Genomic DNA, 26,969 nt, shown 5'->3' on the forward strand with positions numbered 1-26,969 from the left:
TAGAGTATCATGGAGTTTTCCTCCTGGAGCTGGCATTGAACTGTGATCCTCAGATCTCAGACTCTTGAGTAGCTTGTATTACAGATGTGAGCCACTGACACTCTGCTAGGGGTGTTTTTTGTTGTTGTTTGTTTTTTTGTTTTTTTATATCATACAAGTCAGTATAAGGCCAAACTCTTGGCCAATATGGGGTATGAGATCTGATCCTGTGTCATTTTGTAGCACACATGCACATCTTGGAAGATCTTGAGAGGAGAAAAGGGGTAGTATCTTTAGACTGACCAGCATGAGAGGAATAAATGCTGTGCTGGGGTAACACCTTCATGTTTTAGCAGAAACTGTGGGAATTAGTTCAAAGTTTCCCCTCAGAACTTTGTGTCAGAAGACTTACAGAGCAATAGCTGTTGGTCAGTTGTGTCAGTTCACCTGTGAGCGTTGCTTAATTCAGCCATCAGTCCTTACCTGTTATCACAGAAGATGGCACTTTAACTATTCCCTGCCTCTGTGTTTAAAAATCTTTAGCTGTGATCTAGACATCATTCTCTGGAGGCCAAAACTAGCCTTCAATCTTTTAATTGCTCTTCTGTTCACTCAAGTGTCTGAACATCCTGTTTCTTGTCTGGTCTTGATCATTGTTCACCTTCTCTCTACTATTCTACTTACTGTGGGAAAGCCCCACACAGTGTTTATTGACTTTTGCAGTTCCCATCTGTCCACATGGTGTTGCTGTCCCATAAAAAGCTTTGTTCTGCTTTTTGGAGCTAAACCAACCAATGCATAATGCCTTGACCTTTCAGAGTATTGTGCCAGCTTTGCTCCCCTCTCCCCCCTTAGGCAGCACTAACTGTAGTCAAGCACACTTGAACCATTTCCTCTCACCCTGAACTTCCTATCAGTAAGTAGCTGTGCTTCTTCCTGTGGGGTACAATAGATGATGAGTATCAGGTTAGATTTTAGTGCACAGTATCATTGTGCAATTTTTCCTATATAACCAATAATGCTTTCAACTGTTTTCACTAATTTTCCGCAAATAACAGGTAATGTTTTAAAGTCAATTCTAATTACATAAGAAGTATAATGTTATAATTTTAATCATAGATAAAATTCAGTGATCAAAATGTTCTCATTAATATTGTTGCATCTGATGCTAGACTGTTTTTATAAGAATGATTTAACATTGCTACATATTCTGTTTTTGCATCACAACTTCACAAAATATTATAATGTGTGATAGCTACTTAATTTATAGATTGAATAAGTTATAATACTATTTTAGTTCCAATTTTTGCATAGGATGACCTATAAATATTATTTTATTAGTACACAGTTATACAGAAAAAGAACAAAAGTTTCAATTTATGAAGACAATTCATAGAAAAAGAAAAAAAAACATGTAGATTTCCTGTCACTCTAGAATTCTACCACTTAGAATATCTTCATAAAGATTTGGATTTTTAAAAATGATTGCTTATGTTTACATATTTTATAAAACTTTTGTTGCTGCTATTGTTATTTCATTGATTGTATGATACAGACAAAGAAGCAACCTAAGATGAGCTATTATCTGTGGAAATAAATTAGTTTCTTTGCAACATTAAAAGTGATCTTGACATTTATATATGAGATAATTTTGAAATATTTTTGAAGAAATATAAAATAATAATTCATAATTCCTGTATGTTATTGGAACTATGTTCTGAGACATAATTCATAGGCAGTGTGTTGTACTGATTATGATGGTGATGCCTTTTATTCCATGACACGCTTGCCTTTTCCAGATGTTTTCTATTACAGTAAATCCTCATAGTGGTCCTGTAAGATAGGCAGGGCAGATAAGAATAATGATCCCTTCATGAAAGAGAAGGAAAATCAAGACCAAGTCGTCAGTGGTGGGACTGGGAAAGGAGCCCAGCATTTCTGACTCCAGACTCCACTCTTTCCACTTCTGAAACCTTTCAGACATTTCACTTTATTCTGTGGGATAGTGAAGAAGGAGTTGAGAAGGGCGAGGGATTGGGGAGAAGGCAACACATTACTGAAGATCAGCTTTTCTGCCTAGGGAGAATGCTTGCTGCTTGGGCTTTCTATGTTAAACAAGTGTTGTAGACTATGTTTCCCATGTTTCTTGGGGAATGACTTCCGTCACAGGGATGGGTTTATGCAGAAACAGACGGAAATTTGGTTTGAGGTTTGAACTCAAAGTATTAGCTAAGTTGGAAATTTTTTCTTTATATTATTGTCTTGATGTAGGTATACAAGGGAGTTGCCATTTAACAAAGTAGTTTTTGAATATAATATATTTTGATCAATGTCCCCCCTTTCAAAATTTTCACCGTTCCTTCTCGTTCCCCACCCCTTCCCTCACTCTTCTTACTTTGTAGGATACAGGTTGGTTTCTTGACAGCAACCTCCACCACACACACACAAGCTCACACACACACAGCCCAACATTTTATTCATCTCCTTTTCCCTTGGCCTCCCTCTACCCCCTTTGAGTACTTGCTTCCTGGTATTTTATTTTGCTGAACTTTGATTTTGGCTTCCTAAGGAATTACACTATTTGAGATCTCCGTTGGATCTGCCACATTTCAGTTATTACATTTTTTGTATACACTTGCACACTACCCAGTGTATTTACTTATAAATTTATAAGCTAAATCTAGCTTCCATATGTAAGGGAAAGCAAAAATCCTCTGTCTCTGTGGGATTGAAGTTACCTCACTTAACAGTTTTTCCCAGGTCTCTCAATTTCTTTACAAATGGGACAATATCAACAGAATCTATTTATTACTCTATATTTGTATAGAAACATATTATGTAATCATAGAGTGAGATGTCTGTCTCCTGGTACTTTACTGTCTGTATTTTAATTTTACATTTTTCTTTCCCTGAGTTTATAAGCAATTGAAATGCAATCCTTTGTAATCTAGTCATTGTGGTATACTTGAAATGAATGGATTTTAATATGAAACTTGTAGGATTTTATTTTTTATTTTTTAGGTATCTTGTAGGATTTTAAAGTGGCCATTGATGTGTTGACTTCTAAAGTTTTGATTCTCCTTTGTGTTCGTGGGGTTGTTTTACATTTAAGATTTTTGCTCTGCAGTGTGACAAACTGCAGAACAGCAGCTACTGTTAGCTGTTTACCCTGCAGGTAGTTATGTGCATTTAGCTCCAACCCGTGGTGATTCAGAGTTATTGCATGCCACTGGAAGAAACTACTATCAGAAAGCTGACATATAATTGTGTTTAATTGGACTTAAAATTAGAACCATCAAAGTGCCTGTAGTAAATAGAAAACTAGGTGACAGCTCTCATTGTTTCTTATAAATGAACATTTATTTTAATTTATTGTAGCTTTTAAAATCTCAAGTATTGGGGCTGGGAAGGTGGCTCAGTGGTAGAGTGCTTGCCTTGCATGCATGAAGCCCTGGGTTCGATTCTTCAGCACCACATAAACAGAAAAAGCCGGAAGTGGCGCTGTGGCTCAAGTGGTAGAGCACTAGCCTTGAGCTGAAGAGCTGAGGGACAGTGCCCAGGCCCAGAGTTCAGGCCCACACCGACAAAAAAAAAAAAAAAAAAAAAAAAAAAAACCAAGTATTTATGAAAATAGAATGTATTCTAGTGGGATCAGGCATTTCCAAATTGTCTTACTTTTGCTTAGAATTTATGTGAAAAGAAGAAAGAGAAATAAGATAGGGATACAAGTGGTTTTTTTCTTGCTATTGTTTCTAACGTATTTATAATGTACCATGTGAATTTTTTTGTTTCTTTATGTGTTCCTCTCCCCTGGTACAACCCTTGTTTTCACTGTATTTGATGATGGTGCCCTGCGTCTTGTATATACACTTCTCTAATTTGGACAGGGAAAGATGAAAAATGCTTAAATAGGGATATAGGTTGACCCATTGTAACATTGAGATGTACAAGACACTATGTTGAAAAATGAGCTTTTCAATTTAGGCTGGGGCAGGGAGTGTAGTTGTGGAGATGGGAGGAAAGGGATGGTAGGGGAAAAACAAAGGAGGAGGCAACAATGCTTGATAGGAAATGTACGCATTACCTTGCTCATGTAACTTTAATCCCTCTTTATAGTATTTTTACAATAAATAATGTATAAAAAAAGAAAGAGAAATGGGGCAAGAAAGCACATATTTCAAAACTCTTTTGTACCCTGGAGATTTCACTAGTCCTGCCCAGCCAGCAATAGCTAGTTGAATATATCAGTTCCCTGGGTACTATCGTGTTAATCTTCAGCATCTCACTGCAGATTTCAACTTTCATGCTTTTAACCTAGATTAAACTGTTACTTGGTTACCTATAGGTAGGTACATGAAAGTAGGTAGGTGGGTAGATAGACTGATAGATAATAGATAGGATAGACAGAGAAACGTAATTAGAACACTTGTCTTTTCTTGAGGCATGATATTTTTCTTAAAATTATGAGTGGAATTTATTTCTCAAATGTAACATGGTCCACCTGTACACAATCACAGAATCCAATAAAACTGAATTTGAGTAAAGTGTACGTATTTCCTTTTTTATACAAAGTGATGATTTTCACCTAAGAACATACATGTTTGCCTTCTTCCATAGATTTTCATGTGATGGGTAAAACAGATCTTAATTTCATTGAACATTACTACCTCAAACATTTAATTAAAATTTGTAATGGAATTTTGTCAGTGTTTTGACAAGTTGGAATATAAAATTAGGCACTACATTTCCCTGAACGTTGTACTGCATTAAAATAAAATGAAAAACAAAAACAGCCAGTGATAATTATATACCTCAATTACATTGTAAACTTAGAATATGTAGTGTTTCTAAACTAAATCTTCCACTGAACTTCAAAAAGTTACAAATTTGCTTATTTATAAAATACATTTGTAGCTATCTCTAATATTTTAAACCAAAAGAAAAATAACCACCAATAAACTTAGGAAGGCAAAAAATTAAGCCTAATAAAGAAGATTGTCTTCCATTATATTTCAAAGTCATTGAAAACAGACAATAAAATTTTGAGGTAGGTAGCTTTCTGTATCACTAACAATTTAGAGGACATAAGACATAGGAACAAATGGTTCACAAAGAACACTTAAAATCAAGATGATGTGAGCTTTGGCTGTAAGGGAAAACTATTAAGCCATGGTCTTCTGTTACTATGCACTTATGCTGAAATACCATCTCCTTTTTACCTTGAAAAAAATGTTAAAGGTGAATCTTTTAACTAATGAGTATTACTTGTTCATGCTACTGGTTCCTAAATAGAAGCACACATTAGATTTACTGGATGGGCTTCTAAAAAATTTAGCTTGTTGGGACACCTTTCCAAGTTAGTAAATCTATGTGGAGCCAGATATTATGCTTTTATAACACATTCAAAGAGCGCTCTGAGGGTATTGGTCCAGGACTACACTTTCTCTGTTAAATATTCCTGTCAGTCACCTTGTCATGGTTAGTTATTGAAATGTGAGAAATAAGATTCAGGCCTGGAAGTTTGGACTTAAACATGTATTCTGTTGTAATTTCTCATTTCACTAGTAGTATTTTCACATGCATGTTTTGACATGTCATCTGGTCATTAGAGGATAGTTTACTAATTTTATCTTGAACTTACTTGCTGATCAGTTTAGTAGCAAAAGACAAAAAGAAGATGAAAACAAAACTCGTGTGCTCACTTTGTTTTCGTAATAGGAAAGTGGGGAACTACACACTTCAAAATGTTTTTACATACTCTCTGATGCAGATTAAAGCTCATGTGGTTGCCTGCATCGTTGTACTTTTGCAAGCTGTTAAGATGCATTCCCACTAGTTGTCATTAGTCATTGGCTGCTCAAGAAGCAGAGCTCTGAGGATAGTGTGATTCCAAGCCAGTGGAAAGTGGAGTTGTGACTCAAATGGTGCAGTGCTATCCTTGAGCTACAAAGCTCAGGGACAGTGCCTGGGCCCTGACTTCAAGTCCCAGAACCAGCACGCACACACTCACGCACGCGCACGTGCGTGCACACACACACCACACACACACACACACACACACACACACACAGACACACACACACACACAAGCATTCATACAGAATTTTCTGTAAGTGCCCTGAGGTCACAGTCAAATGAGAAATGAGAAAGCCTTTTGCTCGTGTTTGGGAATGGAGGACAAATACAGCAAGACTAGTCATAAGAGGCTAAGGTTACGATGATGTAAGTGAGCTTCATAAATGAACTATTTCCTTTTGGGTGGGTTAGGGGTATGAATTTTGGGTCATAAAGTGTTATTTATTTACAATACTTGCTGATGTTTCTTTGGGAAAACACAACACCTTTGTCTCTGGATCCTCTTCTGGAAAATGCAATAGTGAGGCCTTCTTTTCAGAGAGCTTCCTCTTAGAATTGAATGACTTCAGCCCTCTAAAATGTCTAAAACAGAACTTGAGTCACAGCACTCTGATTAGTCTACACTACATGGTGGAGAAAGAATGCTGCGTAGCCTATTCTCGTCTGTCATGCCACTGTTACCAGAGGAAATGGAATCACAGTGAAGTGAACTACAGTTTAAATTGCAAACAGAATTTGGGTTTTGTAATGGCAATATTTAACTTCTTGTTTTTCTACAAAATTCATAAAATATATACTTTGTAGGAGGAAGGCTCATTCATCAGACCCCATGCTTTTAAGACAGGGTCGCTGATTCTTTAGTATGATCTCTGTCAAGACAGGGTGATTAATTGTCCACTCTCACTATGGAATTGACCAGCATAATTGTAACACTGAAGGTTAGAGGAAGAAATGCTGACTTGGGTGCTGCTATATTTAGTACAATTGAAATAGCAAGAAAGATTCCACCGTGGCACACATTGCTTGCAATGAACCGTTGGAAGAGATGAAGTGGACAAAGGATGCAGTTGGATAAGCAGGATAGGAAAAGTCTAGTCAGTCATTGTTGCAAATAATACCTAGGAGGTTTTCAAAATTTCCTGATCCATTCCCTGCCCCTTCTTTCCTCTGTTGCTCTTTACAGACAAAGTATGGGCCTGATGATCTCTGCTGCAGCCACAATACCAAACACGGTTGTGTCTGCTCTCAATTATTTTATCTGTAAAGAAACTATATACAGACTGTGCTAAAACTAGCACAGTAAACCCTATCCCTTCTTTTCCTATCAGATTACGTTTCTATCTATTTCTGTTGATCTAAAAATGTCTTATCACTGAAGTGAAACAGAGACATCAGTAGATTCCAAGCTGATAAATTGTGGCTACAAATTTAAGAAGATAAATGTAGTTTTAAGTAAAAAATATCAACATTATTTCAATTGCAATATAGTCCACAACTTGAGATAAGGAGCATATGGTATTAGCATACCACAAAAACGTCACTGGGGTAGGGAAAGTAGATGTAGGTAGATGAGAGTTTAGGTTGCTAATGCTGATGTTATTTGTTCCCTTTGGTTTTTATGGTCAAAGTAAGTACAGCAATCTGTCCAGGTATATTATCTTCTTGGGGCTTGAACTCTGGGCCTGGGCACTGTCCCTGCGCTCTTCAGCTCAAAGATTGAGCCACAGTGCCACTTCTGGTTTTCTAGTGGTTTATTGAAGATAAGAGTCTCACGGACTTTCCTGCCTGGGATGACTTTGAACTGTGATCCTGAGATCTCAGCCTTCCCAGTAGCTAGGGTTACAGGCGTGAGCCACCGGCGCCTGGCTATATTATCTTGTAAGAAAATAACGCTCTTAGTGGAAAGTGATACTTAGCTTATTTCTTCTTTATTTTCAGTATTGGTGTTTGAACTCAGTGCTGTGTACGCATGAGCTCTATTACTTGAGTCATGCTCCTAGCCCTTTTTGCTTTAGTTGTTTTTTAAAGTGCCTTGCACTTTTGACCAGGACATCCTAGACTGAAACAGCCCTCTTTAGACCTAGTATAGTTATATCACGGATACATATCAGCATATCCAGCTTTATCGGTTGATACAGAGTCTCTCTAACTTATTTACCGGACTGTCTATAAGCCTCGGTCCTTCTGATTACCAATTTTAGAGTAGGTATGATTACAGGTATACCTACCACCACACGGCCTCAGCCATTTGCTTTTTGATCTACTTTATTTTGTTTTTTGTTTTTTTCTTTGTCGGTTGTGGGGCTTGAACTCTGGGCTTGGCACTGTCCCTCAGCTGTTCAGCTCAAGGCCATCACTCTACCACTTGAGCCACAGTGTCACATCCTGTTTTCTGGTAGTTAATTGGAGATAAGAGTCTCGAGCATTCCTGCCCCGGCTGGCTTTGAACTGTGATCTTCAGATCTCAGCCTTCTAAGTAGCTAGGATTACAAGTGTGAGCCACCAGTGCCTGGCTTTTGATCTACTTTCTAATTAACTGTTCTCTATTTCATCTTCTAATCTTTTAGTTTAAAATTTTTAGCTATAATAATCTCTATTTCTAACTTTTTACACTTGAAGCTTATATTGGTACTTATGTGCATACATCTATATATTATTTTTCTGATGCATACAATATTTCTGTGCCAGATTAGATTATTAATTACCATTTCCCAGTTTTCTCTGTTTTATACTTGTTTTTTCGTCTGTGACCATTTTGAGATCTATATTACAGAGAATCTTGTAAGGTAAATTATAAGTCTCATCTCTCTGTATATCAGATGTAATCCTGTTAACAGCTACTTGGAAGGTATTTGTGTGGATGGCCATGAGTAGATACAGGCAATTCTTAGTCCTCTGTGATTCATTACAGGCCATCCACTGGCCATTTGGCAGATTTTCTGGGTACCAAACACCTCAGTGTATGATGGTTTTAGGAATGGTCATTGTTGTCAGGGAAGATTTTTTCCCCCAATATTCTGACTAAGTGTAGGAGGATACAGAATCTTCTATTTTCATTCTCATACCATCAAACTCTTGATTATCTTGATTCTGCCCTTGGAGTCTATATTTCCCAGCTCTTTGCATGATGTGGAGAAGGCAAGGAAAGGGAAGTCTTCATCGAATTCTTGAATCTGGTTCAAGCTATCTTCTGAGTTCATGCTCTCATTTATCTGAGCCACACGTTCTGTAGTGCTATCACAGAGTCCATTTACATTGCTCTGACATTGATCTGCTACTGCCTCCTATGGGCTTATTTTTCACTTACTCGTCCTCACTAAATCAGTGATCATTCTTTTCATCTGATATTTACATCTATATATTATGGCCACAAATATATCATTTTTGTAGATACTGTCTTTCCTATTTAGGCTAGCTTTGAACTTTGGTCCTCAAAATGGCTTTCTGAGTAGCTAGAAACAAGCATGATCCATGGGTGTTCAGCTCACCTAAATAACTTCATAGTCCTTTTGATTTACCTATGATTCTTTGCCTAACCTTTATATCATAACTATTGTTTTCGTTTAGTCTCTGTGTCTCTTCCTCTGAATCTGGTCAAATAAAATTATTCGTTTTTCTCTTTGTTATTTCATTTCTTCAATTCCTTATAATTTCATTATCCTTGCATCACATGGAATATGTTCTCCTCTTCTACTTGTTCATTTTTCTTCTTCCATTTTGCTCAATCTTTAGTCATTCTTCTGTAACCTTAATAGCTGTGAATAGATTTTTGGAATTTTAAAAACCAATTTTCTCCTCAAAATGGAATAAATTGACTTCAGAGAGAATTTTTGTCTGAAGTTGTGAGGGCTAATATGCAATTTCTTTTTAGTAGTTAATCAGACTTACATTTACATTTACTTGGTCAGTGTTGCATTTTGAAGCAATAGCTAGCTGAAGTATATAGAATACTTTAACGCTTACCTTCCTGAACTTAGAATTGGTAGAACAATTTAAGTGAATGACAATAAGAAGCTGAACCAGGCAATAATTACACTAATGGAGCTTAAGGGTCAAGAGGTATTAAGCAGATAGAATTAACACAATCGGGTCATAGCCTGGATGTAAGATATAAAGCAAAAAAGTAAAAGGAAATTATCACACTTCATGTTTAGTTAGGAATTTACCTACCTTCACAGACCATCCACTGATATTCTGGGATGTTAGTTCACTAAGAATCATGTTCAAGCTAGTGTCAACTTGAAATTGCAGGAACAACAACAAAAAACTTCACAAACTGTATTAGCCTTCATCTAAAAACTGGTAAATATAGTGGCTGTATTGATCTATTTACTTTTGGAGAATTTATTCATTAAATATAAATTTTATTTAAAGATTTAATAGAGTCAGTGCACAGTTTTACACCTGGAAATCAATTCTGTAAGATCTATGTATCAATTATTTTCAGTGATTATATTGAAATACAGGAAGCTAGGTTCTATTTAGGTTTAAGCTCTGGAATCAACCTCCAGCATAACAGCTAGGATAGATAGATAGATAGATAGATAGATAGATAGATAGATAGATAGATAGATAGATAGATAGATTAGTAGATAGCTCATAGTTTGGTGGTTTTAAGTCCAAACCTCATGGGGCCAAACTCCAATAGAGGACATACTGACTGTTAATCTTGACTGTATAAACTTACATTGGGTGGCAGCATAATGGTGGTATCATGTAGGAGAGGAAATAGAAGAGTCTAGGAATGGCTATTTTCCATTTATAGCACCATCTTAGTACTAATTCAAGTGTCCAGAAAAAAACCACAATCCTTCCCAATGATATTGTCCCAGTGATTTACCAACCTCTTTCCAGGTCTTATCTCTTAAAGGGTTGATACCTCTACATGGCCACACCTCCAACACATGAACTATTTTAACTCAACAATGTCAAAACCATAACAATTTTCAATGAGATTGGATTCCATAGATCTTCTGGTAATATTCTGTATCAGTAACTGAAGATGCAGTTTGTGATAAACTTCTTAAACTGTCTTAATCCCATATTGATTTTAAACTTTCTTTGTTTAACTTGAATTTGTGTGTGTGTGTGTGTGTGTGTGTGTGTGCGTGCGCGCACACGCACGCACGCACGCCAGTCTTAGAACTTGAACTCAGGGGCCTGGGTGCTGTCCTTGAGCTTTTGTGCTGAATGCACAATGATAGGACTCTGTCAAAATCTACTTGTAGAATTTCTGGTGCTTAATTGGAAATAAGAATCTTGGGGACTTTCCTGCCCTGTCTGGCTTTGAATCACAATCCTCAAATCTAAGCCTCCTGAGTAGCTAGGATTACACTTATGAGCCATGAGTACCCAGCTGTAACTTGAATTTTTTTATGTCATAAAATTAATATGTATCTGATGAAAATACTTTATATATAATGTGTGTATGTGTATGTGAGAAATACCACTTTGAAACTTCTTTGAACAAACACACATACACAATGACAGGAATGCAAAACATGTCTGAAGAGTGAGCACTAGTGGGAGGGGAAAGAGTCAACAGAGGGAGTGAAGCAGAGTGAATATGTTGAAAATACTTTCTGTATCTATAGCAAAATGGAGCATTGAAGCCTGTCAAAATAAGTTTGGGGATGAGAGAGGAGAGAGAGTGATGAATAGGATGAATCAAAATGAAATACTTTTGTACAATTCAGTGATTCTAATAAAAATGTGGAAAAAATCTGAGGCACACCAAGTTACGATTAAAAAAACATGTGGTTTGCTCCTCAAGACCTGGTTCTATAAGAGGAGAAAATTTTCCTGTTGCAAAGTAACTTATCACTTGCAACTTAAAACTCAGTTTTGGCTGGTGCTGGTGGCCCATACCCTTAGTTATTCCAGAGACTAAGATCTGAGGTATGTGATTTGAAGCCAGATGGGTTAGAGATATCTGTGAGACTCTTTATTTCCATTAATCAGCAAAGAAGCTGGAAGTAGAGTGGAAAAAGCCAAGCAAAAGCATGAGGTTTTGAGTTCAAGCTGCCCGTTTGTTTCCTTCCTTCCTGAATCAATCCTTCTTTCCTTTCTACCTTCCTTCCTTTCTTTTCTTTCTTCTACAATAAAACAAAACTAAAGCTTTGGACAAAGGGCTAACATAGTTGCAAATTCTTATGCTTCACATGCATATTTTTCTCCTTGAGGCAATAGATTGGTGAAGGCCATTAAACATAACTATTTTTGTGGCAGCCTGGGTATGATAACTTATTCATGGCTGTTAGTACCATGGGCTGTTACTACCCATTGAGTGCCTGTGGGACTGCAGTTACCATATTCTGTCTATTTAGCAAATATATATATATATACGCATATATTACATATATGTAATTATATTAATTAATACAATCATAAATTAATGCAATCATAATGAGCAGTACATAGGTCCTTCAGAATACTAAAGATTGAATTATTTATGATCCAATAGTCCTACTACTACAATCTTACTGTATTACTGAAAGATTTGAAATCAGTATGTCAAAGAGATGTCTACACTTCATTTCAATAGCCGTTATGAACAAATCAATGGATAAAATATCTATATCAAATAATCGATCCATAGATAGGTGATCACATTATATAGAAAAATTATATATATATATATATTATATGTAGATATACTGCTCCTTAAAATGAGGAGCAACCATGTCAAGCTGAAGAACACCAGCCAGGAGAAAGACAAATACTTCCTGTTCTCACGTACCTGTGGTATCTGAATCTACTGAACTGTAAAAACAGACAAGAATGATGGTTATCACAGGTATGGGGTAGAAATACTTGAGTGATGATATCAAAGAGGGAAAAGCTTCAGTGACAGAGGGAAAAGTTGTTTTTTTGTGATCCATTGCACAGCATAGTAAAAGCAGTTAATGTATAGTACATTTGGAAATAGCATAGTAGATTTTGAAGATGCTGACTAAAAATTATAAATATTTGAAATATTTGATAAAATTAGGTAGCTTGGTTTTCACATTGTATTCATTGATCTTCACAACATTTAATACCCTAGAGGTATATGTACCTATCATTTGTCATGTTATAATGACATCATTCGTTATTTTATAATGAAGTTAAATGTATATAGAGTGTGCTTGCTTTCCTACATGATTTTCGTCGGTAGTGGAAGACCCTAATAAACCTTGGCAAGGCTAAAAGTTTCACTATCCCAGGGAGCAATGCTTTCAGTGGTGGAATGGTACTGCTTGAGTGTTGAGAGTCTAGGAACATGTTATGAATAAGTGTATTGCAAAGCTAACACAGGCCTAATATTTAAAAAAATCTGATTGCATTTATAATATGTTCAGATAAAGCTACTGATTAGTATTTTTTTATTCATGTAAAACTCTTGTGGTTATGAAGAGACAGTCTTTACTCTGTTCCTTTCAATATTTAATAACTTGTTGTATCCCAAAGAAACTTGTATATTTTCATGGCATGTATGGAATGTAAAAGGTAGTCATAATTTCTTTTATATAACCAGGTACTACATTGCCCACAACATGTCAATCAAATACTAGACTAGATAACAGTTAAGAGTATAGAGCAGTTTTCTGGATAGACAAAAGTGGTGCATCATTTTATCAGTAATGAAGAAAATCAGCAAAAACCATGGGTTTTGAGAACCATAGTAATGCTTCTTCCAATGTTTTGTTAAGACAAGTTTAATTCACAAAAACATAATCCGGTTGTATATGCTTTTATCTCACTCATGTACTTAAAATGAAAAGTGAAAATTGCAAAATAAATACTGTAAAGATGTGCAACTAATCTAACAGATTATTTTAACTTTTGGTTTTCCTTCATCATTTAGGTTCCCAGATTGCTAAGATTTAAGGAATTGACAGGATAATGCTGTAGTAGAAAATTTAATCATCTTATTGTAAATAATGTAAATGTATTTTATATAAATCTATAAATGTATTAAATTGAAAGAGTGAAATAGTGACATTTAACATTTAAGTAAGTACTAAGTGAAAGGCTGCGTTCCAAAAATAAATTCAGTCCTCACAATGATCATATTATACAGAATAATATTGTTTCCACTTTACAGATGAGGGCCCAGTAGCCCTGAGAGTAAATAAGTGTTCAATTATTGTCCACAATTGATTTTAGATATAACAATATCCTTAACATAATAATAAATAGCCAAATAATTCAAACTTCTAAATGTAAAATATGCCATGACATCTGTGCTTTCTATTATAAATGAATACATTTGTAAGTTGCCCTGTGGAGCACTTATTTTCATCAATTCTCCCAAATTTTCTAAAATATAATAATTTTGAATTATACTTATTTCAGTAATATAATTGCTGTGTTAAAAATTTGTAGCATTCACTTACTCAAAAATACTTGAAGAAAATTGGCTTTAGAAGTTTAGAGACACAATATTTGAAGATTTGCCCATAATCTGGTTGACTGAAATCTTCAATAACTCTCTTAGAGAAATTACAAATATTGATTTATGATTAATATTCCAAATTATATTAGTTTCACTAAAGACTGGTAATTAATTCATAGCATAATCCAACAAAATATTCATTGCATATTTTTAAGTCAATCAGTGGAAACTAGCAGGTTAGATATTCTAATTGTTTTTGCATGTTGATAAATCAAGAGCATCTTTGAACTGAAAATTAGGTCACGATTTCATCATTTTTTTCTTATATTCATTTGAACAACAAATCCTAATAAAAGTTGACAAGGTAGTTGTCCTCTCATCAGAGCATTGCAGAAATGTATCGATAAGTTTTTTGGGTTTTTTTCTGTTTTTGTTTTTGCTTTTTGTTGGTCGTGGGGCTTGAACTCTGAGCTTGGGCACTGTACCTCAGCTCTTCAGCTCAAGGCGAGTGCTCTACCACTTGAGCCACAGCGCCACTTCTGGTTTTCTAGTAGTTTATTGGAGATAAGAGTCTCTTGGAATTTCCTGCCCCAGCTGGCTTTGAACCATGATCCTCAGATCCTCAGATCCTCAGATCTCAGCCTCTTGAGCCACCAGTGCCTGGCTTTATTGCTGTTTGAAATGCACTTATACTGCACACTTTTTTTTCATGTATACTGTGTCATCAAAGACATCTCATTTGTCACGTTGAAAAAAATTCCTTGTAAACAATGTAAGAGTACAGGGTATCAAGGCAAAGCATGGTGGCTCATGCCTGTACTAGCTATTCAGGAAAAAGAGATCCGATGACCTGCTATTGAAGGCCAGCCCAGGCAAAATGTTAGCAGCATACCAGCTGGATGTAGTTATGCACATCTGCATTCCCATCTACTTGGTAGGTATAGAAAGGATGACCATGGTATGAGGGCATCCTGGGTCAGAACAGGAGATCTATCTGAAAATAACCCAAAGTAAAGAGAGATAGTGATGTGGCTCAAGGGTGTGGCTCGGTGGTAGAGCAATTTCCCAACAAAGATAAGGCCCTGAGGTATGAATGTGTGTATGTATGTATGTATGCATGTATGCATAAGGGTTAAAATTTATATATTACTTTGTAATTGTTTTATATTTGGCCTGGTAGATTATAACATCTCTTTAGAACATACTGATTTCAGGTAGGCACCCTGTAATCCTACCTGCCCAGGAGAATAAGATCTAATGAATCACAATTTAAAGCCAGGTTTGACAGAAAAGTCCCAGATAATCCTATCTACAATTAATCAGCAAAATACTGTACTGGAGATGTGGTGTAAGTGATAGAGCACTAGTTTTGAGCAAGAAAACAGGAAGAGCTTGAACTTGAGGTCTTGAGTCCAAGCTAGGTCCTAAAACAAGAAGAAGAAAGAGGAGGAAAAGGAAAGGGAGGAGGAGGAAGAGAAAGGAAGAAGAAGAGGAAGGGGAGGAGGAAGGGAAAGATGAAGAGGCAGAAAGACGGAGAGGGGAAGGGAGAGGGGAGAAAAGAAAAGAGTTTTCTACCATAAATATTTGATTGTGTAACTGAATCCTCCAATTAGTCTTGTTATGCAGCAAATGGAGTCTCCCTCTCTCCCCCTCTCTCTCTCTCTTTATATATATATATATATATACACACACCCACACACACACACACACCCACACACACACACACACACACACACACACACACACACACATATATTAGATTCTAAAACAAATACTCTTCATCTTGCATATTTTTATTTTGGATTGCCTATACTTGGGATTCTTTTTATTTGTTTTAGTTTTTTGGTTGTGGGGCTTGAACTCTGGGCCTGGGTGTTGTCCCTCAGCTCTTCAGCTCAAGGCAAGACTCTACCACTTGAGCCACATCGTCACTTCTGGTTTTCTGAGTGGTTTATTGGAGCTAAGAGTCTCACAGACTTTCTGGCCCAGGCTGGCTTTGAACTGTGATCCTCAGATCTCAGCCTCCTGAGTAGCTAGGACTTCAGGCATGAGCCACTGCACCCAGCTTGCATTTCTCAAATATATATAATTTTACAGATTTTAGTCCTATCAATACTAGCATGAATATACAAAATTGTCTCTTACAATTTGAGCTATAATAAAAGCACACTCTTAACAGGTTATGTTCTTTGATGAGAAGATTTTTTACATGTCATCAAAAGTAATGAGAGAAACATATGTTAGATGGCTTTAAAAAGTGCTGTTAAAGTATTGTTGGGGGATTTAATTTTTTGAGTTCCAGATACACAATGGAATTCTGTGCCTCCATCAGAAAGAATGACATTGCCCCATTTGTTAGGAAATGGAAAGACTTGGAAAAAATTATATTAAGTGAAGTAAGCCAGGCCCAAAGAAGCATAGGTCCCATGGTTTCCCTTATTTGCAATAACTAATGTATGTCTGAGTCAAGCAGAAACAGTCAGATAAGTTAATGTTAAGCAAAATGAACCCCAAGATAAGGACTCAAATGGTTTTTCTTTCTTGCTATTGTTTGTAACATATTTATAACATAGTTCTTTGTTGCTTTGTATGTCCCTCTCCCATGGTATAATCCCTGTTTTCACTGTATTTGATGTTGTTATAATTTGTGGAGGGGAAGGGAAAAATTGTTTAAATAGGGATACAGGTGGACCCATTGCAACAATGAGATGTACAAGACATTATGTCGAAAATGAACTTTACAACTTTGGCGTGGGGTGGGGGTGGGGGAGGATGGGAAGGGATGGGAAGGGGAAACAAAGGAGGAGGTTACAATGCTTGATAAGAAATGTACTCATTACCTTGCCCATGTAATTGTAATCCCTCTGTACAGTATTTTCACAATTAAAAAAAAAAAAGACTTAGTATGGCTGGGTGCCATAGAAAACCGAAGTAGTGCTGTGGCTCAAGTGGTAGAGCACTCGCCTTGAGCTGAAGAGTGCAGGGACAGCGCCCAAGCCCCCTACCCCCAAAAAAGTGCTGTTAAAGTATTGTTAAACAAAAAGTAGAAATTGAAGAATGATAGCAAAATTTGAGACATCTGGTTTAAAATGTCACCGTGTGTGTGTGTGTGTGTGTGTGTGTTTGTGTGTGTGTGTGCGCGCGCGCGCGCAATGTGAGTAAAAATCAATTGGTCCAAGTTATGGTGAGACTCTTACTTTTTATTCTCTACACCCTGGAATTTTTTTGTGTGTGAGGGCCTGGGCATTTTCCCTTAGCTCTTTTTGCTCAAAGCTAGCACTCCACCACTTGAGTGACAGCGCCAATTCCAGCTCTTGAGTGATTATTTGACGTAAGAGTCTCACAGGAACTTTTCTGTCTAGGCTGGCTTGAACTGTGACCCTCAGATCATAGTTAGGATTACAGGCATAAGCCACCAGCTTCTATACCTGAGTTTTATTTACTAAGTACAAACATACCTATTTGTTTTGTCAGGAATTTTTAAAAAATGTGGGGTTTTGGGTAGTTTTCTTGACATTCAATGCTCATGGGTATAGGATATAGCTTATTTTCTGATCCTATGTGTCTTTATTTTAGGCATCCTACCTCAATCTCATCTTTTATAACTATGTTCTGTTCTGTATAGATTTTGCTTTTCCATATGTCATATTATCTGTGAGGAAGGCCCTTCCTTGCATACCCCAGATTCAAGTTCTGTTAATATTCTCAGTTCTAATTCTAGGGATTCTAATGCATATTTATTATTCATTTCCCTTCCTGTACTTTTGTTTCACATTTTCATTGTTACTATTGTGTCACATAATCTACCTCATAATAAATTTGCTAATTTCTCCATGTATAACATGTAGATATTCCTCATGCTTAATTTTTAGGTTTATAGTATAGAATTAGCAACATATATATTTATGCATTTTAATGGCATTCTACTTTATTGTAAAGCACAAACTGTTGGCAAAGAGTCACTTATACTTCATGTCACATCGCCTATCCTGTGGCTTGTAATACAGTTCTCAATTCTGCATTGTAATTTCTATGCTATAATTCCATTTGCTGCCTATGTTCTCTAATAAAAACACATTTCAGAAGGCTTAAATGAGAGATGACAGTCCAAATAAAATATCATAGCAAGGAAAGCATTGGCAATTATTTCATAAAATGATGCCAGAATATTGTCACATATAGTCTCTCCTGTGACAAATTCAATAAAATCTTCTCAAGAAACACACACTTTTATGAATGTTCTGTATTAGTCAGTCCAGGTGGCTTCCTTTTACATAAAAGAAACAGTATTATTTTCAAATTGATTGATGAAATGGAAAGAGGGAGAAACCCAAACTGATTCACAGTAGAAGTTTCCTGAGTAGTCATTCGGGAAGGGAGCTTTGCCTTGTCAGAAGTGACTGGCCTGTGATTTTGAAAGAGTGAATCATCCTCCTTTGAAACAAGAGATAAGTAGGGGGAAGAACTGTTTAAAAATTATTTTACAACTATTTCCTTTTGAGCTGTGACTTCTTAAGCTGGAATGCGATCCAGAATAGCTCCCCTTTGAATCTAACATTTGTCTCGGGCATTTTTAAATTGTCTCTCTTTCCCTCATTATGTTGAACAGATTTACACTGACTGGGCCAACCACTACCTAGCAAAATCAGGACACAAGCGGCTGATCAAGGATTTACAACAGGACATTGCGGACGGAGTATTGCTAGCAGAAATCATCCAGATCATTGGTAAGACCTGCTTCTGAGAGACTTGGCTACTAGCTCTTTGGCAAAATACAGCTGAAGTGGGATGCATACCAAATTTGTTCTGTGTCTTGGAGATGAATGTGGCTTTCCCCTGAGTTAATTAAATATGTTTAAGTGAAGACATTTGAAGAAGAAAAGTTTGAGCCATACCCTTCTATAGCTAGAACCATATCTTTACATATACTGAGCTGTCAGAAATGAATGCTTCGTTAAACCATGTGTCTCCCATGTGTGTATTTTGTTAGCTGAAGCAATTCCTACACTTGGAGACTCTGTTTCTGAGTAACTGTACCCTGATCTAGCAGGGACAATCGTAAAAGGGTTTCATGTCAGTAGTCACTTGCCACATGCTGATGGATTTGCAGCAACTTCCTTCTTACTCTTTTTTTTTTTTTTTTTTTTTTGCTTGATTTGTGCACATGGAATTATCGGCTGCTAACAAGTGTGTTCTCCTGTATGTGGCTTGGGAGGTCAAGTAAATGTAGCAGCTGCATTTTTTTGTTTGGTGTTTTTTTACATATTTATTTAAAAATCTTTGTGTGTGTGTGTGTGTGTGTGTGCGTGTGTTTCATTTCATTGCTTAAGGATGTCATTCTTTTCTTCCTCTTTCATTTTTCTTTTTTGGCTTTAGCAAATGAAAAAGTTGAAGATATCAATGGATGTCCTAGAAGTCAGTCTCAGATGGTAAGAATTATATTTATTCTCAATCTATATTGCTTAGCATCATTCCCAGAAGTGACTGAATTTGTCAATGCCTTAGGCATTTTCCTGCATGCCTTTCTGCTGGTTTAAGAAGCCATCTGATCTCAGTGCATCACAAGTGTTTCTGTGGGGTATAATTATGCATGTGATAGCATCAAAACAGTTGAGGTAACTGGACTCCTTTATGACATATATCCAAGGTTGTTTTATTTTGTTTTAGCTTTTTTTGTTTTTAAAGATCTTTAACTTGTCTTAGTGTGTGTGTGTGTGTGTGTGTGTGTCTATGTGTGTGTGTGTGTGTGTGTGTGTGTGTGTGTGTGTGTGTTTCTGATGATCTGGACAATTGAATTCTGGAGTCTGATCTTTTTGGCAGTAAACCTTACTTCTAATTGTAAGTGGTGCCTATTTTATTTTATTCAGAACAACTATGTTTGAAGAACAGAATTTACCATGTGTTTTTTAAAAAAAATATGAGCAGTATTTTCTTTGTTTATTACAAACTCTACTGTGAGCATGTGGGCTCTTTAACCAGGTTGGAAATAGTTCTAAAGGCATGGTACTATAGGTTTGCATATATGGTGAAGGTTATGAGCGATGATTCATAGTCCCTTCTAGAAAGCCCCCAGGCTGGAGGAGTGTTTCTCCCTCTGCCTGCTATTACCTTTACCAACAAGTAAAACATAAAGTTTATAATCTATTCATAGACTGGTAAACAGTTGAGATTAAGCCATTGTCAAAATAATTTCCCCCAACTAATTTTATAGGACATCCTAAAACATAAATTACCATGACTAACATATATTAGCTAGATTTAATCATGAATGATAGCCAAAATCCATAAAATGGAACTTTCTCCAAAGTCTCTTTTAGCACAGAGACCTTTTGAATGTACTTAACTGTAATTGTCAGGACTTGGAAAAATGAAACAAATCTCAGGAAATTTTTCAACCTGCTGACATGCTTTTATAAGATCAGGAAATTGAAATCAAACAGTAATTAAAAGGAATTAATTTTGAAAGAATGGTTAATTAGCATGTGTTTTCATTTGTTCAAATAAACACTTGAAAGATCTATTAAAATATCTTGAGTTTTCTGAGGATGTTGTGAAAATACCAGTGTAGAAAACTGTTTCTCTCTGAACTACTTCAGTTTTTAGAGTCTTTCCTGATCTAATTATTCTGGGTAGGACCAGGATTTTGTGGAATTAGTTACAGTTGTTTCATTGTTTTGCTGAGGGCAAATGAAAAGAGTATGTTTAGACTCTACTATATTAATAGCTGGGTGGTGTTGGCAAAACATGTAACCTCTCTGAACTTTGGCTTTCCCATCTGCTATGTTTACCCTGATTGGAATGTATATGTGTTTGTGTGTGTGTGTGTGTGTGTGTGTGTGTGTGTGTGTGTGTGTGTGTGTGTGTGTGTGTGTGTGTGTGTGTGAGTGTGAGTGTGTGTGTTTGTGTGCGTGTGTGTGTATTCCAAAGCTCAAATTATGGATGCAGTCTTTAGATATTTAATTGAAACATCTATACATACAGATTCTAGAAATCAGTGAAAGTAGTGACTTCATGTTCTGTTATAGCCCCCAACATATCTTGTAAGGAAGGAATAACATGTATCTTATCCTGATATTCCTGTTGTGATTAGGGTATAAAGAACAACAAAGCCTGAAAAATACCAATGCTAGGAAAAGGTGATTTTTCCAACTTTTTAGTCTGTGGTGGAATAACATTATGTTTTGATAATAATAATATGGATTTCCATTTTTCTTAAAATATGCACAGCACTAATGTCTTCATTCAGAAGGAAATCTATGAAACAACTGTAAGAAAGCAGTTGAAAGAAAAAGAATTAAGGATAGCATGACTAGACCTATGAATTTCATGTATCTTCTCCAAACAGGATGTGATTGCATAATATTAGGAAGTGTACTGCCTTACTAACAATGAATGTTGTCCTTTCTCATAAAGCTGTTATTTTTTTTAAAGCACATTTATCTCTTGTGGCCTTTGGCTCTTTTATGTTTACTAATGAAAATCTAGTTTTTATGTTGACTAATGAAAACTAAATGTAAATTTAGCTACCTTTTCTAGCTAGACGTTGTCTTTATAATTTCAACAGTGATTATCTTTATTAAGTCAATTTGAACATTTAATGGCAGAAATTTTCTTCTGAGGCATAAATCTCCAATATTTTGATGGACTCTCATAAATAGTAATTCACATCTAGCCAATGCTTACTGGGTTAAGATGGCTGGAATTGAGACTCCTGAAAGAAAATATATATAAAGATCTGAATTGTAATTTAAATACAAAACAGCAGCAGAATTGACAGGCAAAAATCACTGAAAAGATAGTACACTTGTGTCCTAGAAATATATAGAAGACCCCTGTGGTTTGAACATAAGGAGGTATTTGAAGGGTGCTTGAGTGTAAGGTCCAGGTAAGGAGTTTATATGGTCTTCTAAGTCAGATGTTAGAAGGGTTTTAAAGCTGATATGACATAAATATTTTTTAAAAATATTGCTCTAGATGCTTTTTGAGGATTCTAAAGTGAGTGTTAGTGTTCAGCTGGATGAATTACAGAGGGGATTTAAATGGCTTCCAAGTGGTTGGTATATATGAGTACATTGGAACCACAATGTAAGGAAGGTAAGGCGTGTCATGGGGGAAGACAGGGTAAATGGGGGATACATTCACATTTTAACATGGAGAGTTTGTTGTAGCTGTTTGAATATCACATGGGAAATAGCTTTGGGTAATTATACCTGTGCTTCTAAAGATCAAAAAAAGATAGGAAGGGATTAACCCCTGTTTTCACTGTATTTGATTCTGGTGCCCTGAATCTTGTATGTACATTTTTCTAATTTGGGAAGAGGAAGGGAAATAACAAAAAGCTGAAATAAGGATACAGGTTGACACATTGCAATACAGGTTGACAGTATGTTGTAAACTTTACAACTTTGTGGGGAAAGGGGAGATGAGGGGGTGGGGTGAAGGGATAGTGGGGGAAAAACAAAGGAAGGGGTAACAATGATTGGTACAAAATATACTCATTCCCTTTCTTATGTAACTGTAACCCCTCTGTACAGTATCTTTACAATAAAAAATATAAATTAAAAAAAGATAGCAGTTAGATGAAAGGAATAGTTGGAGTGATGATAAGGAGATCCTGTAGGAGATGTAGGCAAAATCAACAGTGAAAGAAGCTACCCTCTTCTGATGGGTGATGTTAATATATATGTGGCAGATAGAGATATAGGAGTCAGGAAAGAGAGAGTGGTGAGGTGTACCATCAATAAGACAGGGCAAAATAAGATTAGTGGAATGTGGCAACTAATTGGAATGCTGGAATGAGGAAGTTAGTTCAAGTATTTAGGCAGGAATTCCTGGGCCTGTATGTGGAGATCTACAGAGTGATAGTGTGTTAACAAGTAAATGACAAGTGGGTATATCCAGTGAGTCAGGAATCATTTTTCTGGAAATTTCCAATGGAAGAAAAGATGAAAAAAAGCATGCAGCTTGAGGGAAATACTGGTTGAGGGTAGTTTTGGAAATGGAGGAAGTAAACTGAGGAGGTAGAAGAGGTTATAGGGGGCATAAAGGAATATCTAGGGAAAAGGGGAGATAGTGATATTGTAAAATCCTAAGGGAAGTGATGGAGGAGGCGATGATTAAGTCCATGTGGAAGATTAACCAATACAAAAGAATTTCGGAAGTATGTTTTTCTTAACGTTAGGAAGTAGGATATATGATTGGGTAAATATATATTTTAAGTAGATTAAATAAAAACTGAAAGAAGCCAGTGCCAGTGGCTCAGGCCTGTAATCCTAGCTACTCAGGAGGCTGAGATCTGAGGATTGGGGTTCAAAGCCAGCTCAGGCAGGGAAGGCTGTGAGACTCTTATCTCCAATAAACCACAAGAAAACCAGAAGTTGCGCTGTGGCTCAAGCAGTAGAATGCTAGCCTTGAGCTGAAGAGCTGAAGGACAATGCCCAGGCCCAGAGTTCCAGCCCCAAGACCAACCAAAACAAACAACAACAACAACAAAAACCCAAAACTTAGAGAATTCAGATCAACCTTGGAACAACTTTGGAATTTTAGAAAATACAAATTTACTCTTTTCTATGTGATTGCTTAAAAGTTTCTTTATGATAAAAAGAAAACCCAAATATACAAATATTATATAATACAAAAATTTACTTTTCATAGGTAACATATATATGTATATATACATATATATTATTTATATATATATATTTTTTTTATTTATTTATTTTTGTTGGTTGTGGGGTCTGAACTCTGTTCCTGAGTGCTGTCCTTCAGCTCTTCAGCTCAAGGCTAGCACTCTACCACTTGAGCCACAGTGCCACTTCTGGCTTTTTCTGCTTATGTGGTGCTGAGGAATCGAACCCAGGGCCTCATGCATTCAAGGCAAACACTTTACCACTGAGCCACCTTCCCAGCCAGCTAGGTAATATATATTTGTGTGTATGCAAGTATATGGCAGCACTTTTTTAAGAAACATAGTCCAAAGTGTACATACTTGTCCTTTTTGCAACCACTTGTTCTATCATGGAGATATTTTGATTCATATTTATCCGCAGCTTTCAAAGTCATGTTTATGTTTAATTAATGATCATCAGAAACAAACTTGTTGAAAAACAACGTAATTTTTAGTAGCTTACTGGACATTATATTTAACCTCACTTAATGATTGAAAGTACTAATATGGATGACACCTGTTGAGTAATTTCTAGCTGGGTGGTATCAAGATTCAGAATATATGTCACATGCCATAAATTTGATGAGCTTAGATGAAGAAATAAATTATTACATTATGAATGCCAGGAATATCCTGAATGACCAGTAGATTAAAAATAGCAAAAAAAAAACCACAAAAAAAGCAACAACATTTATTTGAAATATGGAGGCACAAGTGCATGGTTCTTAAACAAAAATGTTAGACATGCAGAGGAAAAGTTGTTCGGGAAAGAAGCTAGAATTTTAAAAATAGATTCTTATATTTAAGGATACTCACAAATGTGCAGAGGAATTCAGACATTTGACTGTGCAGTCATTTCAAAGCAAGAATTAGATTGGACAGCACAACTATGAAGCTGGCAAAATAGCTCACAGCATATCCTTGCTCTTTCCTTGACTCCTTTCTCTACTTCACCCTGGTGGCTCAAATACTTTTCGGCCACAACCTGCATCTAGTTTTGATCATATTTTACATATTAGTGTGTGAGATTTGCCAGTGTGAAGACTTCTTAAATGTGTGTTTCTTTTATCATATTTTTATTCCTCAAAGATGAAAAATTAGGTTGGACCTTCCCTCCCTATCAGATTCTATTCCCCATGGGTTTGTAGCTTCCAGAATAAATACTGTTATGGATTTCACAGACATCTTTATCCTATTTCTGTAATTATGATTATCTTAAAATTGAAACTGTATTTGATACTACAAGTGGCTTGGGTTTTTATCAACATTCTGTCCTTTTAAAGTTTTAATTTGCTTAGCCACTGCTTGTAATTGCTATTCTTTTAAAGTATCATTTTTGGTAAGATAAGATGATGTTTTTAACCAAATAGGGAAGAGATGAAATATCAGAATGCCCTTGAAAGATTAATAAAATCTTACAAATAGCATAGTGTGGGTTCTACAACTATGAGTCATAGGAGTGGAATATTGATAGGTTAGTTCACATGATCCCTTGCCATTTTTTAAACTGCTCATCTTTTGGAATGACTAGAAAGGGATAGCTTTACGAAGACAGATGCTTCACTACAAATATGAGCGGTTTCTAAACAGACGCAGAAATGAAGTTTGACACCCATTTTCTTCCCTTATTTTTTTTGTAATTTTCATAGTTTCTCAAAATTTAGTATAAGATAATTTATATTTAAATTAGTAGACTATAATACTGATTTTTAAAACTGAGATTACCTCTAGAAGTTAATAGTATAGTTCATATTAAGTAACTGAAATACCTTGGAGACATTGAGAGGCATTGTTAGCAGGACAATGGCTGCTGAAATTCTCTTTCTGACTTCATGATCCAGAAAGAAAGAATTCAGGAAATGGTTAGGGGCTCTGCTCATTTTTGCTTAGAGGAAATAGGACGATGAAATCTGACTTTCAATAGAATTCTGATTTGCTAAGATAGATTATTAATAATTAGAAAATATGATGATTGTCTTGCCACTCTTATCTTAGTGGATATATATATATGTATGTATATACATATATACATATATACATATATATATACATACATATATATATATATAGGTTTGCGATCTTTATAGGTTTTACAGATTTTATCATAAAAATATATTTTCTACAATTCATCAAGCCTAATTTTTAAGGAAAAAAATCCAACACCATGGAAATCACATTTTTTGGTATTATTAGTCTGCCTTTCAAAAGTAAATAAAAGTTGAAAAATACAACACTGCTTTGTTTCTAGACATGGTAAACTGGTGTATGTCTAGAATCTTAGGGTTGGCAGGTAGAGACAGGTGGATCATGTGTTCAGAGCCAGCCTAAACTACATAGAGAGATCTTATTTGAAAAGGAAAGCAAAAATTTAAAAATTATAAACAAAAACAAGAATGTTTTATTGTGTTAGCGTTGTGTTGTACAAGTACTGAAAGGATCCATCACATCCATCCCAGGCGACTACGCGGAGACAGGCAGGCACAGGAGAAAGATTATTACAAGGTTTATTAGAGGAGCCATATTTCCCCCCTGGAGAGAGAGTGCATGGCAGCCTCCACTATCTAGGTAGCAGCAGGGTCTGGGGTTAGGAAGTGAGGTAGAAGGGAGTTCAGGGGGGCCTGGGTGGAGAGAGGAAGGGGCCAGCTGTATGGTGGTAACTCCAGGGCTGGAAGAAGCTCAGGTCTGGGTGGAGGTAAGGACCAAGGGTGGGCATAATGCTTACAAGTTCTTGAGATGTTCTTGTAACAACCACCACAGGTGTAATTTTAGGTAGCGTAATTATTCTAATCACTAAAAACTGAAATAAAGGAACATTCTGATGTGGTTTGTATCATAGAGGTTTTTAGATAGAAGATAGAAATTTTTGTTAGAAATTAATAATATTTATGTATGTATGTATAAGCATTGCAAAATGTAGTTAATAGCATGTGTCTGAGTGTTAAATCCTTTCCTAAACTTTTTCTTACAGTGATAAAAATTTAATACTGGTAGAACAGCAAACATCTCAGCAACCTAAAACACTGTTGTACCTCATATTACTAGTTATTTTTGTAACAATTATTTTATAATTTATTTTCTCATACATCCAAT

At 36.0% G+C, this 26,969-nt stretch overlaps 1 protein-coding gene across 9 annotated transcripts in view; it reads left to right on the forward strand.

The window, feature by feature from the left end:
- Nav3 (neuron navigator 3) overlaps positions 1-26,969 on the forward strand; it is a 660,839-nt gene that overhangs the window by 446,349 nt on the left and 187,521 nt on the right. For all 9 annotated transcript variants that reach the window (XM_069989107.1, XM_069989142.1, XM_069989115.1 and 6 more), the window contains 2 exons: positions 18,822-18,939; positions 19,589-19,641. In XM_069989107.1, the coding sequence (XP_069845208.1) occupies positions 18,822-18,939; positions 19,589-19,641 (171 nt within the window). The remainder of the gene's footprint in view (positions 1-18,821; positions 18,940-19,588; positions 19,642-26,969) is intronic.

Source organism: Dipodomys merriami, unplaced genomic scaffold (genome assembly GCF_024711535.1).
Source record: "Dipodomys merriami isolate MVZ:Mamm:240054 unplaced genomic scaffold, mDipMer1.0.p SCAF_10, whole genome shotgun sequence".
NCBI classification, from domain to species: domain Eukaryota; kingdom Metazoa; phylum Chordata; class Mammalia; order Rodentia; family Heteromyidae; genus Dipodomys; species Dipodomys merriami.